The following is an 18,373-nucleotide window of genomic DNA, read 5'->3' as shown; positions in this document are numbered from 1 at the left end:
AAAAAAAAAAAAATTGACAAAAAATAACTTAGGCGATTATTTTAAAAGTGTGACGAAATGAAAAGGAGACAAGCAACATTATACAGACAACATGTTTATTTAAAAATGTATATGCATAGAAGTAGAAAACAGCTGGTACAATGTCAAATGCTTAAGTAAATAATGTAAAATATCAAAACAGCTACAAGGAGTTTTTAAGTGGCTAAGAAACAGTGTCAATTTGATACTGACCTCTTTACGATCTACATAAGCAAATGAGACCATCAGCAAGAAGATTGACTATTTCTCTATAGTAATTCTAAAAGTCTGTCCCCACAAAATTAGACAAAATGATTTACAGCGTGCCAACCGGAAATGCCTTTGTTTACATTTTTCCAGGCAACAGTTTTGCTGAGACTAGTCGCCTACATTAGCCAGTTTAAAGATAGCAGAAGGAGATTTTTTAATTAAAGAATGGTTATGGCTGATACTGGGGCAGAATCAGCAAAGAGAAAAAGTAAACAATGGACCAAAGAAAACAACAAACAGGTGAATGGTATGGAATTTGGTCAGATGAAGAGGATTGTGGGATTTTAAATGATTTAAAACTGATCCTGAATTGGCTCTCTTACCCACTAGACAGGTATGTAATATGTCTGCTTTATTTATAAAACACAATGTTTTTACATCAATATATGAATTTGTGTTGGTGGCTAAAAAGCTTATTTTGTTGCCATAAACAGATACATCACCACATTGCTATGCATCGTGCAAACAGCTGCTTAAAAAGAAAAGAAAAAGAAAAACTGCATTAACAACAACAAAAACAAGTTGTACCTTTCTTTCTCTTGCTTCCGCAACATGTGCATGCATATCAAGATCAAGAACTTCACAACACAAGGTGGCGGTGCTAATGGAAACACTACCGCTTTTTCTCCTCAGGGACCACCAAAGTCAACACACGATGAAAGCACCTTGTAGTTGCTTTAACTTCCACACATTTAGTAAACATTTTAGATTTTTATGTGGAAATCTTTCCCCTCTTGCTCTATGTGCAGCCATCAAAGCAAATCAGTAATAAAGTACTTCTAAAGAGCAATAGCTTAGAATACAAAAAAACATTCAAACAATTGAGTTGCATTTCCCTGAAGCATTGAAGTTTTTCTTCAAATCCCAACTCTGACATTCAGTTGTTACTTTTGTTTATAAAGGCCTTCTGCTGCAGCTGGGAACTGAACGGATGTGACAGCTGGATGAGGATGAGATGTGGGTAGGTGATCAGCTCTGACACTGTTAGTATCTGAAAACAGAGCACAAAGACAAACTCGCACAAAAATCTCTCGTCCCCCAGTCTCTTTTATTCTTCCTTAAACACAAACACAGACAGCCCACGCAATAACAACACACGGGCGAAGGAGCGCTGCCTGTCAGCGCATGGCGTGATATTATGCCACAGTGTCAGAGTGATGTTCAGGCCAGCGTGATTGGTGAGTGTGAGAGGAATGTGAGGGGCAGATGAGTGACAGTGCAAACACACACACACACATATACGGTTCACCATACAAAAGCACACACAGGTGATGCAAGGCTTTTTGCTTACCGCTCCAGTTCCTTATAGACATCATCCTCTCCTCTTGGCTTCAAATCCTGGCATAGAGAAGAAAAGGGGGGAAGGGGGGCAGGGGAAGAGTGGGACAGTGAAGAGGAGGATAAGGAGAGAGACTCATAGTACTGAGGCCAGATTTATGTCCCTCTGTACCCTGTGTAATGAGATTGATTTCTTAATACCACTAATGTAAGGGTGACGGTTGATAGGCAATGGGTTTATCTGAAAGAGGCCTGACAGATTGGAGGAGTGGACTGTGAGTGTGAGGGAAGACACATCTGCTGACAGCTTTGGGAGGAAGCAATAGAAAGAGAGTCTGTATGCATTGGTGGATGTGTGTGTCACAAGTCCTAACAGGAACGCACATATGCAACACGCCTTTGTGAGTACGCAGGGGACAACACAATAACTCACCATGTACACTGAGCCCTGGGGAGGAGTCTGTTGGGAAGGGAGGAGAGCAGAGAAAACAGGTTTAATGAACAACAAGTGACAGAGAGGGAGGGATAGTGGAAATCAGGGGAAAAAACACCAACAGAGGAGAAAAGCAAAAAAAAATTGTAGGATAGAGATAAGAAGGGAAAGGGTAGGGGAGGGTGAGAGACAGAAAGAGAAGAGAGAGATTGCTAAATACCAGAGGGGAGGAGTGGGAGAGGAGGAGATGAAATTCATCAGAGATTATTTGAAAATGTCTGAATTCATCACCTGTCTCATATCCTCAGGATTCTCATAGATGTTCTCAGCATCACTCGGGTGGACAGACAGAGACTGCTCAATACCTGAGTACAGAGAGATAGTTACTAATGTCGCACGCCCGCGCACACACACACACACACACACACACACACACACACACACACACAAATACACAGGGAGGAGGGGGGGGCAGATTCATTACAACAACCCCAGAGGATGTCACGGCCCACATCACTCAGTGGCAGCCGACAGGGGCCAAAGATGGACGGAACACGGCAAGCTGTCAAAAAAGAAAGCGCCGGAAGACTCACCGCGATCAGAAATGTGTTTCTGTCTCCATAGCAACACACCGACAGCCGCAGCAACCAGGGGCACCAGGAGTAATAAAGCAGAGAGAGAAGGGAGCAGGGAGGGGGTGGGCTCTCTTTCTAAAGGAAGGAAAAAAGTGTGAGAGAGAAAAAAGCCATGAATGTTTCCAGGAACAGTGCTAATATAAAACTTGTAGAGTGTGTTTGGTTGAATGACATAAAGAGAAGTTATTGCTGTTTGTACTGCATTTTGCTTGAGTCAAGAGGGGTGGCGACCTTTTCTTTATACAAACACTTCAAGCTATGGATTTCAAGACTTGTTGCGGTTTGAGATTTCCTAAACATGTTACATGCATTTGCATCATTCTGCTGTCACTCACAGACAATGAATGCAGTAGAAGAAGGCGAGCAAATCCAGGCTCTGTCAGACAGAGTGAATAGATTGCATGACAGCTGAGGAGACATCGATCAGACAGACCCCTCAGTCTGGACGGTAAAAGCTGTCAATTTGAAACGTGGACGGGAAGAAGAAAAGTGGCAGTATCAAAGAGACCAGATGCTTTTAGATTATTACACAAAACCTCAGCAAATACCACCTTCATACAGAGGTGTTTGATTTGACTTTATGCAAATCATATCCCTTCCCTATCTCATTATCATAATATGTAAATAGTTATGTATGTCGTGCAGGTAGAGTCAATAGAGGCTTTTCAGTGCACACTCTCTTGACATCTGATCCCAGCAACAAACTGCCTCAATGCAAACTGACAACTGTCTTTCAGCTAAACCCTGTCAATGCAGGCTCATAAAAACAGGTGGTTAAAAAGCGTAGGCATGATTAACACAAACATTACATAAGCAACCATTTGCTCACTGGAGTTAAATTCTATTGGAAGAGCTCACGCGTGCTATCAAACTTGTCAGGTTTGTTTGCATAATGTGGATGACATCAGTCTTGCAAAACACAGCCACAGGGCGACACGAGAAGCAAGAGGGAGGTACTCGTTTCCACAGAGACTGCTGTAATTTAGCCTACCTGAACCAGTGTTCTGTCGCTGTCTGCTCACTCTTCAAGGAGCACAGATGAGATAGTGGAAGACATTTTTGGATTACAAAAGAGAAGCCTAATAAACAGAACACTTCAGAGCTACCTAAACAGGCTCTTTACTGAATCATCATCTATTTCTAAACAATTCATACACTGTCTCTCTGTGGCGTATATGAGGTTATCTGATGGACAGAAACCTGGCAAAAGTGCAGACCACTCAGACATCTCATCAAAATTTTGTTTGTCAAAGGATTGACCCGCGGGATTCACCTTAGTCCTGGTGTCACACCTTTCGGCTGGTTTCAAAATGATCAATCATTATGTGCTGTGCGAGGTGTAATTGATTGGCGAGTATGTGTCCAGGTTGCTAATGGAATACTGTGGTGAGTGCTGACCCCAAGACTGACCTGCACTGTTCTCCATGCCAGCTTTAACGCATGAATTATGGTAATTGAGTGCAATGAAGAGAGGAATAAATGCTTCCACTTTCTCACGACCACATTTCTGCTTTTCTCTATTTCTGTCCCTCTCTCCACCTTTTACTTTCATCTGCCTCTATCTCACCTTTTCCTTTCCTCCACTGGCACTTCCTCCCTACGTCGTCTGTTTCATCTGAAATGAGGTAGGGGGGCGAATTATATCAGTGCGATTGTAGAGGAGGGTGGCTGATAGAAGACAGACCAAAGAACTGCTTGAATGCTTTGCAAATGATGGGCCAACTCAGGATAGCAAATGATTGCAGAACATCCCTGACATTTGAAGTATTTTATGTGCTGCAGAGCACAATGATTGCTTCCATTTTGCATTCTCTGAACTGTGCCACTGGTGAAAGGAATTCTATTATGTAGAATATTTTGTACTTCTACAACCGGCACTATACTTTCAGATTTGGCTTACAGCACATAAGATCCACAAATTATACATCTATCACATGTTGTATTGGTTTATTTCATGTCGACTAAAATTTTATTTCAGTTCATTCTTAGAACCAACCTTGTGCAAAAATCAAACTGCAACTGTCTCCAGAACAACTATTTATAAACCGTAAACTGTCACTGCTTATTGTCACATTATTCATTATTAACCAAGAACTTTTGAGCTATCTTGCACTATTGCAGTGTTTGTGCAACTTGTCACTTTTCAGCAGTCTAAATGTAGGTCATCCCGCACTCGTTATTTGAACTTTTCACTGCTCAGTCTAAATCCCTCATCTTACACTGGACAAATGCAACACCCACTTTATACTTTTCCCCCCTGATCCAACCTCTCCAATCAGGCGAAACCCTGCTGCCTCTTTTCCTCTCCTATCTTTATCACCATCTCTCTTTCCTCCATTTCCATTACTCTTATAGCCATACCATCAGCGTGCATCATGATGAGCTCTGGGCCTCTCAACCCAAGTGATCTATTGGGGTATGGGGAGTGAACTCATCCCTGCAAAGGGATCCATTCAACTGTCACATCCTCCTGTGCTCCCCCACAGCCACCAATACAATAAGCCTGAATAATTTAGTTTTTTTGTGGGGAGAGATGTCCTAAGGTCCTGTCTCCTTATATTCGCGTATTAGCTTGGCAAGCGTGATGAGAAGAACGATAGCCTTTAAGTTTTATATTTTATAGACGAGGCTGAGCAGAGTATTAAAACTGTAGAGGATTTTTATGAAAAATTGGCACGTAAATAGAGTTATCCCTGCTGTATATTATCTGCAAATCACAACTTCACAAAAGTCTTGACCTGTGACCCTTTTAACTGGAAGCATAACACATGGTATCTGTCAGGAGCTTTTTCCTCTGCAGACTGTGGGCTTTCTGGCAGATGAATTGACCTGAGGTTGGATTGAATGCGCCGTAGAATGCTTCATGGAGCAGATATCCGAGAATATTCCACATTCACGGTTCATTATTTCTACTGAGTTGACATGAAGTCTGCCTGGACTCCTGTGCTGGTCAAATAGAAAGTTTTGATAAAGAAAATCAGGAAAACAGACTAGCTTTTGTTATACCATACCATCTATCACAACTGTTTGGGGCAGTGTGACAACTTGCATACCCCGGACGGTCTGCCCATTTTTCAGCTGCAGGGTGCAGGTGTAGTTCCCAGCTGTGTCAGAGGTGATGGGTAAGGGCAGAACGGTCACGATGTGGCCAGGGCCTTTGGTGGACATCCTCAGCTTCTGGCTTTTATTCTGGTGTTTCCAAGACACACTTTGGACCTGGGACGTCTCTGAGTACAAGCACTCCAATTCCAGCTTTGAGGAGGGACGGCTGGTTTTAACTGTGGATGTGACGCAGAGCAGCGAAGGGGAGGGGAGAGGAGTGGAGGAAGATGAGGGAGGGAAAATGTTACAGAGGGATGAAAAAAAGAAAAGAAATAGAAGGAAGGATGAGTAAGTGAAAAAGACAGGTAGGAGGGAAGAGAAAGGAGCAAGGCAGGAGGAGAAAGTGAGTTAAAGGGTAGTGTGTGAATATAGAAAAGGCCAAGGACAGATAGAGAGTAATGGGGTAAAGGGAAAGTGATATGAAAAACAAAGAACAATTCAGAGAGGGGTCAAAATAATATATATTCATTAAAGTGATTTGCAGCTAATGCATTGGTTGACTGTGACTGATGCTTAGTGTCTCATCAAACCGAAATGAGGATCCATCTGGGTGTAATCAAGCTCCACAGACCCCCCCACACACACACGCATAAAAACACGCACATTTCAGCCTTGATTAGTGTGATCACCGTGGGCCACATGCAGCCTTAGTGGGAGGGCAGCAGGTATAATCACACATAATGATACTTATAATGAGGTGGGGTAAAAATATATGCGTCACATGATTGGTGTGTGGGTGGATGTGTGTATATGTGCGCGTGTATGAGGGATGCAGATGTGTGAAGCAGGGTGACAGTGACAGTGACGGATCGGCTGGTCATGTCTGGGCGGCTGTGATGGATGCCAGTGAGACTGTGATTAGTAAAGTCTTCCAAGGCCGCCATGACAGGGCATTGTATATGTATGTGTGTGTTGAGTTTTGGTGTGTTTGGGTGTAAATGTATTCTGTGTGATTCTCCAAAGGGTGGAACCTCCCCATAAAAATCAACAGGTGTTCTGCTCATTCTTTTTCTTTTTCAATTTATGAATCCAGCAAATGTTCCTTTTCATGAGCAATGCTGCAAATGTATTCATTTAATAATTGGACATTTTATCAATAGCTGTGGGAAATTCTCTTCACGCTTATTCAACAGTGTATGATCTGTGAGAACAATGCGCTGAGAGCTGTGAGAATTTAATATATTCCTTCAGCAAGACAAATGCTCCTAGAGACATGGGTCCTGTGACTACAGGGGAGTGAAGTGACTGTGTCAACCTCTGCCACTTATGTTGCCACTATCTTGTACATCATGGATTCCCAACCAGGGGTACCTGTGCAGTTACCAGGGGTACATGGAAATATTGTAGTGGAGCACAACTCATTTAAATAAATGAATACATTATAAAACAAAATATATGATATGATATATAGTTAGTTAGCAAGAAGTCTAAGCCAGCAGATACAGTCGCGAAAAAATTATTAGACCACTTTTTTTCTTCAATTTCTTGTTAATTTCAATGCCTGATACAACTAAAGGTACATTTGTTTGGACAATGATAACAACAAAAATAGGTCATAGAAGTTTAATTTAACAGCTGACATCTGGCCATTTTCCATGGTTTTCTTGATAATAACCAAAATTGTTATCAAGAAAACCATGGAAAATGTCTAGATATCAGCTCTTAAATTAAACTCTTATGAGCTATTTTTTTTGTTATCATTATATTTGTCCAAAAAAAATGCACCTTTAGTTTTATCAGGCATTAAAAATGAACAATAAAGTGAAGAAAACGAGGGCGGTCTAATATTTTTTTTTCCATGACTGTAAGTCTAAAACATAAAGTAATGCCTTAATGCTTAAAAAGTAGCTGAAAAAAAATAATATACAGTCAAAATATGTAGCTAAGTAATGGAAACAGAGTTAACCGAAAGTAATTAATAGGCAGTTTAATAATGAGCTAAAAGTAGGCTAATGGCTAAATAGTGGAAGTAGTTAGCGTTAGCCTAAATGTCAAGGTTCTGACATTAGTAAATGCAAACTTGACCAAACTAACCTAAAGATTTGTATTAAAACATATTATTGCATAAAACACATTTTAACTAAAATTGTAAAAATATTGTAAAAATGTATGATTGTGAAAAAATATTGTGAATAATTTGTTGATGAAGGAGTTAATTTGACAGAAGATAAGGTTGGGAACTGCTGTGCTACACTTAGTTATTTCATATGTGAGATAGAATATGAAAAGCTCGATGCTACTCTCATGTGTAAGTGCTAGCTTGGAGCAGGAGCCTGAAGGTGATTAGCTAAGTTTGGCATAGAGAGTTGAAGCAGAGGAAAACAACTAACCTGGCTCAGACCAGGGTATCTAAAGCTCATTAATCAGCATGTTATGTCTCATGTGTTTTAGCCATACACATACAGAAATGCACTTGTGGTTTTAGGGGACATTATGTGCGTTAACCAGAGGGCACCGTGACCTCCCGGTGGCTTATCGTCACAGCAATATTGCAGGTGAAAATGTTCAAAGTAGCCTATATTTACTCAAGTAATCCACTATGTTACACTTCAGGGAGAAATATTATACTTTCTAGTCCACTACATTTATTTTACAGCTTTAATTACGGGTGACTTTTCAGATGACGATTTGTCGTGGATATTATTAAAAACTTTTAAAATACGACATATTGTTAAAGATCAAACCAGTGGTTTCCAGCTTTTTTTGGCTTCTGACATCTTACAAAAAGTGTAGCCGGGGTCTAATTCCAGATGTCAATCAGCTTCACCAAATAGTGATATTTTCTTTGGTACTTTTCACTTAAGTGAAGGATCTGAATACATATTCCACTGCTGTGAGGTTGCCAGGCAACCAGTGGCGAGGCAGTGTCCCGACATTTCTGCAACTTTCAGAAACCGACAATTTTGTGATTAGCCTGCTGTGCAGAGGTGAGACAGAGGCCAGGGTTTTAACTTCTCCGCTGTTTCTTTTCTTCTATTTTGGCCGACAACCATGTCTTTCACTTTTCCGAATTCACCACTTTGAATGCCTTTCAGAAGAGACTGCCTCAATATGTGTGCCATCCCGATCAATATCACATCTCTCCCTCTTTATGGGCTTTTCACTCCGACCTCCTGTGGGGCCATCTGAACAACTATGAAAAATTTTGATTTGCGACATCGTCTGCAAACATGTCATACAAACATGTCATACAAACATGTCATGCAAAGTAATTACAGCTCTTATGCTCAGCTAAGCTAATTGCCTCCTGGTTCCAGCTCTATTCCTAAAGGTTCATTGGCTAACTTATAAAAAATAACTGCAACATCTGCAAGATCCACCATGCCTGAAGCAAAACAACCAATCATATATTCACCTAAATATCAATGGCTTTAGTTGAACTACAGGAAAGTAATAAATTATATGAAAATAAATGAGTGGTCACTGAATGATCTGATGACGCTTTGAGTCTCATGTTATGGCTGTTGCAGTCACAAGATCCCAAACACTTCTGTATTATTTCCTGATCCAAACACCAAATAAGGGAATATGTTTTGGAAGAGCAGAGCTGAAAGAGACTTGGGTGCTCCTATAATTATCCAGCACTTAACTACAGACATTTTTGATGTTTTTTCCTTTAATTTAAATTCATCTGATTATTTATTCCTTTCATCACAGCTGCTTTGCATAACAATGTTAACAAAATGTCATGTTATACAGCACAAATACATGTTACTGACACCACCTGTGTCATCAATCCATCCCTGCCCCTTGTATCATTTCTCCTAATCAACCTCCTCTTTGACTTTCTCCTCCTCCTGACCCCGGTCTGTACCTTTCAGCACGCTGATTCGAGTGCTCTGGGAGATGCAGTTGTCATTGAGAATCACGTTACAGATGTAGAGGCCGCCATCTCTCAACCCGGGGGTGAGCAGAAAGGAGAAGCTCCCAGTCTCTGCGTTGTAGGGTGGGCCGGCAAGCTTGAGTTTCTTGCTGTGCTCAGTCGACAACGTGGAACCCCTCCAACGGTCGTACTCAAACACATGTCTCATCTCCCTGTGCTTGCCGTCTGGAGGTTGCCAGTACAGCTGGACGTAGTCCCCCGGGATATTAGGACAGATCACGGGGTGGGGTGTCTGAGCTTGAGTGGCGGTGGAGATCTCTCTCTCTGCAGGCGAGAAGGGAAGAGGAAACACAAGAGAAACCACAATAATAAAATAGATAAGACAGTGAGGAAGACGGATATGAAGACATAACAGTGCAAGCAGACACAGAGAGAGGGAATTCAGAATAAAAAGAGGGCGAGTGAAGAGTAAGGTGAAGACAGAGACAGTAAACAGAATAGTAAGGAAATAGGGAAATGGAGATAGGGGAAAATTCCTACAACAATAGGGATTAGGTTCTTATATGCTGAGAGTTACTTCTTCAGTTGGTTTTGCATTCTGCTCTGCCTGATTAGCAGGCTGCTGACACAGGACTTTCACACTGCTTGCGTTACAAAGTCACTCACCATGTGTTATATCGGTGAATGAGGCCACATTGTCAGCTGTGGAGAGAAGGGAAGCGAGAAGGGGAGGGCAAAAAGCAAATAATGAATAATACATAAATGTAGCAACTATAATATTCACAGGAGGACTGGCTGGATTTTAGTGAAGATCTACAGTAGACTTTTGAATCTTGAAACTGGTCTATAAAAGTAAATACTTTGAAGAACCGTAGCTACAGGATGCTTAAATAAATAATGCCGCTGCTGGAGTTTCAAGCTCTGATGCCCACTCATACCATCAACAAAAGCAACAAATTCAATTCCTCCATGCTTTTGCTTTTCTCTCTCTCTAGATGCAGTCTCACCGTCAACAATCACGTCCACGTTGAAGGCGAAAAGCATGTTGCTGCTGTTACCCGACGGGTGAACCATGCAGATATAGGGCCCGTGGTCACTGTACAGGACCTGTGGCAGTTTGGCCACTGTGCCTGTATTTAGTATTTTCTCGCTCTTAATGGAAATGCTGCCAGGTGCTGCCCAGGTAATCTTGGTGGCGGCGTCAATGGGATTAACACTGGCAATAAGCCGCAGGGTGCTACGCTGAGGAATAGGTGCAGCGGGGAAAACAGTGACTGAAGATGGAGGGAGACACAGGAAATCATGATGAAATAACATGGAAAAACATTTTATTGTTGTATCTTTTATAACATCATGAGATATGAATGTAAAATATTAATCTGCAGAGTAATTAATACCATAAATTGTCAAATAAATGTAATGGGGTAAAAAGTGTAATATTTGAGGATATTAGTGGAGTAACGTATAAAAAAGAAAAAGGAAATAAACAGAAGTATCTCAAATTGCACTACTTGAGAAAATGTACTTGGCAAAGGTAATTTATTTTAATATCCCATTAATTTAGCAATCAACCAAATAATTAGTTATTAATCATGTAACATTTTATTGACGTGTATATCAAGAGGCCTCATGAAGAGGTCTAAAGACTTTTTAAAAAGGTGAACAAAGTACAAAGATGTCACTACATTAAAAATTAATAAGTAATGGGTATAAATAAATAACAGAGGTATCACTATATGTGTGCTTTACAAATGAAGATAATAGAGATGTTCCTATGGGGGACAGGTGCTGCAGGAATCTCACATGTAACCTGTTGATTTTTCTACCTGTAAGGATAGCCAAGAGGATAATCCTCTCCCGCAGTTTCCTCTCTTGTTGCTTTATCAAGCATGAGTAAAGGCCGCCATCCTCTCTTCTGGGAAGAAAGAACAGAGTGAAAACCCCGGTGTCTCGAAAGTTAGGGTCAGTCAATCGCATGGATGGCTTTGAGGCACCACCAGAGAACTCTCCCATCTCGCTGGCTGAGAGAACCAGTTTCCATTCATCCGCACCAAGTGACTTCGCCATCCAGTTAATGGCCACAGCACCCCTCACTGTTGTATCAGTGCAGCCCAAGGTGGCAGGCATGCCCTCCTTAACCACCACAACATCTTCCCAGTCTGAGGGAGAGAGGAGAAAAAGTTAAGCATTTTTACTACCAAAAAAAGTATGTACTGGCTGCAAAGAGATCCCGTCTTTGAATGTCAGTGGTGGGGGACAACAGTTCTGAAGCTAATATGGGTAGTCAGTAGTCAAAGTCAACATTAATCTTACAAAGTTAGTCTTTTTAGGATGACATTCCCTCTTTCTGTTTCTTTGGACAGCCTTTCTTTGCGAATGGATAATGAGAACTTTGTACAAAAAAGTTTAACTTTGTAAGATAATCAAATAGATTTATTTAATGCAGATTACTAAAGCATTTTTACACAGAAAAATGTGTATTTTGTCTTACACTGAATTTTCTATATGAAAAGATTCTCTTTGCAGTCAGTAAGATAAATGTTGATGATAATACTTTATTTTCAGATTTAGATACAACATCCACAAAGAGACCAAATGTAAGTAAAGAAATTATACATTCATTTTACATAACATTACTGCCAAGACCCTTCTGCAAACATTTGATGTGGGATTAAGCTACATATTTAATTTAAGGATTTACACGTGCACTAAAGAGAGTTTCAGACAAACCTAATGGACACGAGGAACACTTACAATGACTGATAACTCATTCAGTGTATGTATTGGCATGTGAGCATCATTTCAGGTCAGACTTTACAAAAAAAGAACCTTTTCTTTAAAGATGGTCCAATTAAATCGAATAACAATGAAGGAAACAGGTTTATTCATGTTTGCCCTCGAAAATCAACATTAGCTGGTAAATGTGAAATTCCTTCCCAGCTAAATCACTTCAGCAATACATTGTTAAAGTCAAAGAAATTATTTCATACCTGTGAAGCCAGAGTGAGAGGAATATACTGCAAGGGAGGAAAACAGAATAACAGCATGAAAACCAGACTCCATCACACATTGAGAGAAAAGAAAAAAAAAACACTTTCACTGCACCAGCTGTCTCTCCAACACTGTGACCTTTCTAAGTACGCTCCAGAACACCAAGTATTGTTCACTTTCCCTGCAATATTACTGGTGTCCCTGACTGACATGTTAACAAGTTTGCTGTGCATCTTTCAGTCCAACAGGATGTGGCCAAGACGAGGATAATCAACAGGAAAAAAGTGTCATTATCGAGTGTGCATGTGTTTTGGGCTGATAAAGGACATATACTGGTATTACCATCACCCAAACACAAGCCTTGCACCGTGATGTAGGCCTACAATGTTTTACATCACTTCAAAGCTGAACTTCTGGGTAATTACTTACAAAACTTTTGACCTTAACATTCAGTTTGACAAAAAGAATGAGCATGTAGTGGTGTGTATCACAATGTGTGTGTGAAACGGAGAAAATGATAAGAATAGCAGAAAGCAAGGGATTGAGGGAGATGAAAAAGCAAGAAATAAAGAGTTTGGGTTAGTGTGGGTGCACAGCAACCCCTAGGCTACATGTCTTTACATCCCATAAATGTCTTTAATTAAGCTAAAGGTATTATCAGCTCCTCTGAGCACTATTACAGATTTTTCCATAATTACCATTGGGTGAATGGGGGCGGTGAAGAGAGATAGTGAAAGAGAAGGAGAGGGAGAGAACGCAGATATATATTGTGGGTGTCTAATGACAGGGAAAGAGAAAAAAATGGGAGAGCTGCGAGGAGGGAGAAATGTGGAGGGAGAGGTGCTCCGACAGAATGAGAAAACCCAGGGAGAGGAGAAGTGTGAGAGTGTTGCAGGGGAACAGAGACTGTGACTTCAAAGAAGCCTGTGGCTGCTGACACAGAGCATGGTACTGATCCTGTGGCCCCTCCTCTACGGGTAAATAATCACCATAAGCCTTGGCTCTGTCTAATGAATCCACTGCCAATGAGCTAATATCTGTTAACTATGCGCTTCATTATCACTGCCACAGACCCCCGGAGAGCACGAGGATGGAGGACAGGATGAATAGCAGCAAGGAGTGAAGGACGAGTGGACAAAGGAAATCGAATGACACGGGAAGAGGGAGAGAGGCAGGGAGGGAGAAGAGGGGGAAGGAAGGAAGGAGAGGAAAGTGAAGTGTAAACGAAGGGAAGGTGTAAGGGGTGTGAGGTGGCGAGAAAAAAAGAGGTGATGCACTGTATAAGTAAAGTGGGTGGTTGCTGGAAAGTGGAAAGTGTGAAGGTCGATTTGGTACGGGTATGAAAAATGGATGAGTACGGGAAGGAGTAGGAATGAAATCCTCCATTTGGTGGCAGTTTTTCTATAAAGCTCCTTATTCTACTATGAATGCATATGATTTAGAGGCAGCAGCAGTCGTACAGGTGGTCCCTGCACACTTTCTCTGACTGTACTGGTGCTCAAACAGTCAGCAGGGCCAAAATATGGCTGCAAATTAAAATATGGCTATGCAAAATATGGTTGGCATTTAAAACCCACAGCTGCTTTCTTTGCATGGCAGATGCTTTCACAGTCTCTGGATTTACAATGGGCAAGGACTGGAAAAGAAATTGAAACCCCCTTCTGTCTCTTTCAAGACATAAATCTCCAAAAGATAAACATATTTCAACTGTTAATTTGTTTTTCTGGTGTGTAGAACATTGTGCGACCTCTGATTACTATCAGCGTCTTCAGAAATACAGTGTGGAAATAAGAGGGTGACAGTGAAGGGGAATGTGGAAATGGAAGAGAACAGAAGAAACGGAGCAGCGTGGTTTAAACTGTGGGACTTATGGAGATGTAATTACATTGGCTGTAAAACACTTGGGTATAAGGATTAGACCTAAACCAGATAATGCCTTCGCTATGCTAGTATGTACCCTGCCACAGAGGAAAATAGGGCAAAAATGAATTGGAAGTTATTCTGTGGGAGAAGAAAAAAAAATCTCATCAACAAGAGAGTCTGCTGCTCGAGTCTGCAAATAGATACATGAGAAGCTGTTTCCTCTTGATTTGATTTTGCTGACTGCCACTGGATTTGTATTTTGCCGTTCATTAATGAATGTTTATTGATTTTGGCATCTCTTGTGCTGCTTGGAGTGAGCTAATCTGGGCTGAGTGTGTGCAGAAACGAACAGCAGAGGGCGTAAGAATCATCTGTTTGCACGTACCTCACCACAATATCACAACAGTCTCACTCGGATAAATTGTGTTATAACTTTACATTGGTTTTAGTCTGGTGTGCTCATTTTATGTAGATAATATTTACATACATCATTTAATTATATGTATTTAGAGAGGTGGCTGCATATTAATTAAGATCACTTTGAAGCAATAATTAGTGTGCATTAAAGAAGCTGATACTTCTCAGCTGGTGGAGCTTGAAAAATATGGCCATATAGGGATATTCCTGATATGATGGATCATTTTGGATCATTTCCATGCACGACAAATTAGTGTAAAAAACAAAAAAAAACCCGCTGCGCACTTTTAAATACAATCTAGGCGCAGGTTTTCCAAGGAAAAATGCTTTTGGCGACTCCAACAAGTTGTTCCCAGAGCCCCCCTCCTGCCATCGGTGGTCCTAATTGGTTTTTGGGAAAGAGGGCTGTGACGCCTCTAAGCTTGATGACATCACCCAGTCAGTCACACACAGTCGGACAGCCGCGCTCAGATTCAGTATAGGGACTAGTTGTTGGAGTAGAGAGCGGGAGGCGCCACTTCATTACATTTCAGAGCACCAGCTGGAGGAAATATTCACCTGTGCGCTGCCAGGACGAATTCACAAGGATTTTCATTAATTTTTAGCAGACTCTGTCTTAAAGGCGCAGCGAGGGGACACTTGAAACAAGAATCTGTCGGACTCCTGCTCCGTCCTGTAGCCAAACAAGTTTATTTCGCCTCGAACGAGTGAGCTTTTACACAGAAACTAAGCCGCATCTGAAGGTATCGATTTTTTTTTACATTTACTTCGGAGACACTGCGTGCCTGGTTTCATAAAGGGGACCGTAATCGACCATGGCGAGACATGACGCCCGAAATTGGCAAGACTGCTCAAAAATGATCGGACTGCTCTGCTTCTTGTTCGCCTCGATACTTCAACATGGTAAGAAATGATCAGTTATGAAAACTTAATAGTGTCCAGCTGGGTTGTGGGCAGCATACTGGCTTTCATTTCTTTCTCAGGCAGAGGTTTAATAATTTAAGAGGAGATAAATTTAAACCTGACTACCACCTGTCAGGGCGGTGACAGGAGCAGGTGATTTCCTCACTCGCTGTACTGGCAAAGGTTTTTCAGATTTAACCCTTTAAATGTGTCAAGAATTTTGACTAAAGCTCTGGAAATTAGATTTTTTTTAAACTGCTTTCTCTTTCTTTCTTCTTATCCTTCGTGTGTTTTTCGTTTATGAACCCTCTGTATCGCTCTTTGACCCGAGTTTCGGTCGGTGACTCAACGCCATATTTAGTTTACTAAGGTGTGGCTCTGTAGAGCAAGGTGTTTTTCCCAGGTGACTGCCGGCCTCCACAGTAGTCTCCTTTTCCTCTTTTAAACTGAGTCACTGTTCCAGTCTGTCCTTGGTCTTTCTCCTAAAGCCACCCTTCTCCTACTCAAGGTCCCCCTGCTCCTTTTCTTCCTTCTGTCTTCAAATCATTTTCTATTAGTTCCACTTCAGTTGAGAAAAATGGGGCTGGAAACAGCTCCTAATGTAGTCCGAGGGGGCAACAACTTGAAACTCAATCATTTACACTGATGACAAATCGTTTATCCCACACTTGCTTCCTTTTTTTCTAGTCCTGCATAATTTTCATTTGGTGAACCACTCCCCATGTAGGCCTTCATTGTGAAATAGTAACTTTAAACAAGGTAACAGACACCTCTCCCCCCATAGCAACCTGTTTAAACAGATTAATTATTCAGGTATTTTCTAGTCCACTTGAGTCCAGGTAGCCTACAGGTACCGCCACCAGAGCGAGCAGACCCACAAACAAGAGCAAACATCCCTGGCATGCAGTTAACCCATTAACATATGAATGCGTGTGGCATGAAACCAGTTCAACATTTTCCCTGCTTCCTTGCTAGGCCAGCTATTTGTTTTGTGCAGTAATTAGGGCAAGAATGTAGGGCTAGATCTAACGCTCTGGCTCAGCTACAGTATACATTTTCACTAGTGTACAGTAACGCAGTTGATTGTGGTGTGGTTTTAATCAAGACTCCTAAGCATAGTCACTCCTTTTCACTTATTCATGCAATGGACCTTTTTTTGTCCAATTTCATTTTACTGAACATGAAGTGCTCTTAGGGGAGGGAGTAAAGTGGGGAAAAACAAAACAAAACCTTTTACATATTTATGAGCAAGGAAAAACGCAGGGTTTAACCAGTAAAAGCGTAAACATTGCTTTTAGTTTTCTTTCATTTAAGTCATTTTTTTCCGACTGAACCTCTGACCTCCTTTTGGGTAATGGTGGAGCTCTGCAACAGCGGAGCCTGAACTTTTTACTTGTCTGCTTAGCATTTTGTGTTTTCCCCTTCCTCTCAAGCTTCGACAGCAACCACTTACCTCCACCTTCGTCTCAGAGAAGGGATTTAATTCTCTGCAAAGTTTTCCACTTTAATATGGCCTAGCTGTAATGTAAAAAATTCATTATTGAGGTTGATGGGTTTTTAATTAAGGCAGGCTTCTGTAGTTAAACACATATATATAAAACTTAATAGAAGCTGGCAGGTGGGGGTCCACTCTAAGCTCTGAAATTACACTATAATACTACCCCCACCCCCCAGTCAAGGTTGTGAGGGGACCACGGATATGGGTCAGAAAGGCTTGGCCCATTACCATGGAGATGTTTTTATTAGAAGAGGGGGGCTTTATGTGGGGGGGAGTTTTGGGTGGGGGTTATGAGGCTAGGGCAGCATTGTCTTTATGGCTGAGTAAGCTGCGTGCGTGCAGGGGGTGACTGGCTGGCTGGCTGCCTGAGAAACTGGTGGGCATGCAGGGTCAGAGCCGGGGGAGGAGGTCGCTTCCTTCTTCTGCTCACAAACAAACCAGTGTTTGTCTTTGTTTACCTGAAGTCCTCCAGGAAAACTAATTCAGATGCAAAGCTGCTCTTGACGGCTCCGCTCAGTTTTGAGGAAACAGGTGGCTTTTTTGTCAGCCTGCTGCAGTGCGCAGGGTTGTTGCTGAGTTTCCGGATTGGCTGGAAACCTAAACGGGCAGCGTCTGATTAAGACAGGCGACGCCCCACCTCCCCTCTTTCCCACCCGCCACTTGAAAACTCCCTCGCTCCCGCCATCCCCTCGCTCCCTCCCCCACCCCTACCGCCCAGTACATACAGAGGCCTTGTTCTCGTCTCTCTTTATTTTCGTCTGCTGTTCATTCTCTCCTGTCCCGTGCTTTTGTTTGAGTGACAGTACTCATTGGTTTATTCAAATGGCCTCCCTCCCCCGTCTCCCAGCCTCTTTTGGACTGAAGGCCATGCTGTTTATGACAGCAACAACATGCAGACAGACAGCAAAATAAACTACATGTGACCTCACCATGGTCTGTCATCACAGCTGTAGGATGTCTTGTCAGCCAGAGCGGTATCTGCCCCTCCGAAATGGTATGTTTCTCATACCAATGGATTACTTGTGGCAATTTTCCAGCACTTTCACAACACTCTGCCCTCCCACAAACACACACATACATAGGCAATCAGAAACTCTGAGCTGATGTTTCTTTTGGCAGTCCATAGTGCAATAGCTCAAACT

At 41.8% G+C, this 18,373-nt stretch overlaps 2 protein-coding genes across 4 annotated transcripts in view; one reads left to right on the top strand and one right to left on the bottom strand.

Annotated features, from left to right (window-relative positions):
* Window positions 1-788: 788 nt before the first annotated feature.
* Window positions 789-12,666, bottom strand: g6fl (g6f-like). Its single transcript, XM_059339785.1, has 11 exons — window positions 12,550-12,666; window positions 11,386-11,718; window positions 10,567-10,833; window positions 10,226-10,261; window positions 9,551-9,883; window positions 5,646-5,912; window positions 2,593-2,709; window positions 2,291-2,364; window positions 2,000-2,026; window positions 1,580-1,626; window positions 789-1,279 (listed from the first exon to the last, which is right to left on the bottom strand). Exons 1-11 carry the CDS (start codon window positions 12,620-12,622, stop codon window positions 1,273-1,275), a joined length of 1,581 nt encoding a protein of 526 aa, XP_059195768.1. The 5' UTR covers window positions 12,623-12,666; the 3' UTR covers window positions 789-1,272.
* Window positions 12,667-15,282: 2,616 nt separating this feature from the next.
* LOC131975904 (nectin-2-like) overlaps window positions 15,283-18,373 on the top strand; it is an 85,315-nt gene continuing 82,224 nt past the window's right edge. For all 3 annotated transcript variants that reach the window (XM_059338721.1, XM_059338720.1, XM_059338719.1), the window contains exon 1: window positions 15,283-15,733. In XM_059338721.1, coding sequence (XP_059194704.1) covers window positions 15,646-15,733 — 88 coding nt within the window. In that variant the 5' untranslated portion in view covers window positions 15,283-15,645. The remainder of the gene's footprint in view (window positions 15,734-18,373) is intronic.

Source organism: Centropristis striata, chromosome 8 (genome assembly GCF_030273125.1).
Source record: "Centropristis striata isolate RG_2023a ecotype Rhode Island chromosome 8, C.striata_1.0, whole genome shotgun sequence".
In the NCBI taxonomy this organism is placed as follows: Eukaryota; Metazoa; Chordata; class Actinopteri; order Perciformes; family Serranidae; genus Centropristis; species Centropristis striata.
Note: the sequence above shows the minus strand (reverse complement) of the source record. Positions and strands in the feature narration are given on the sequence as shown.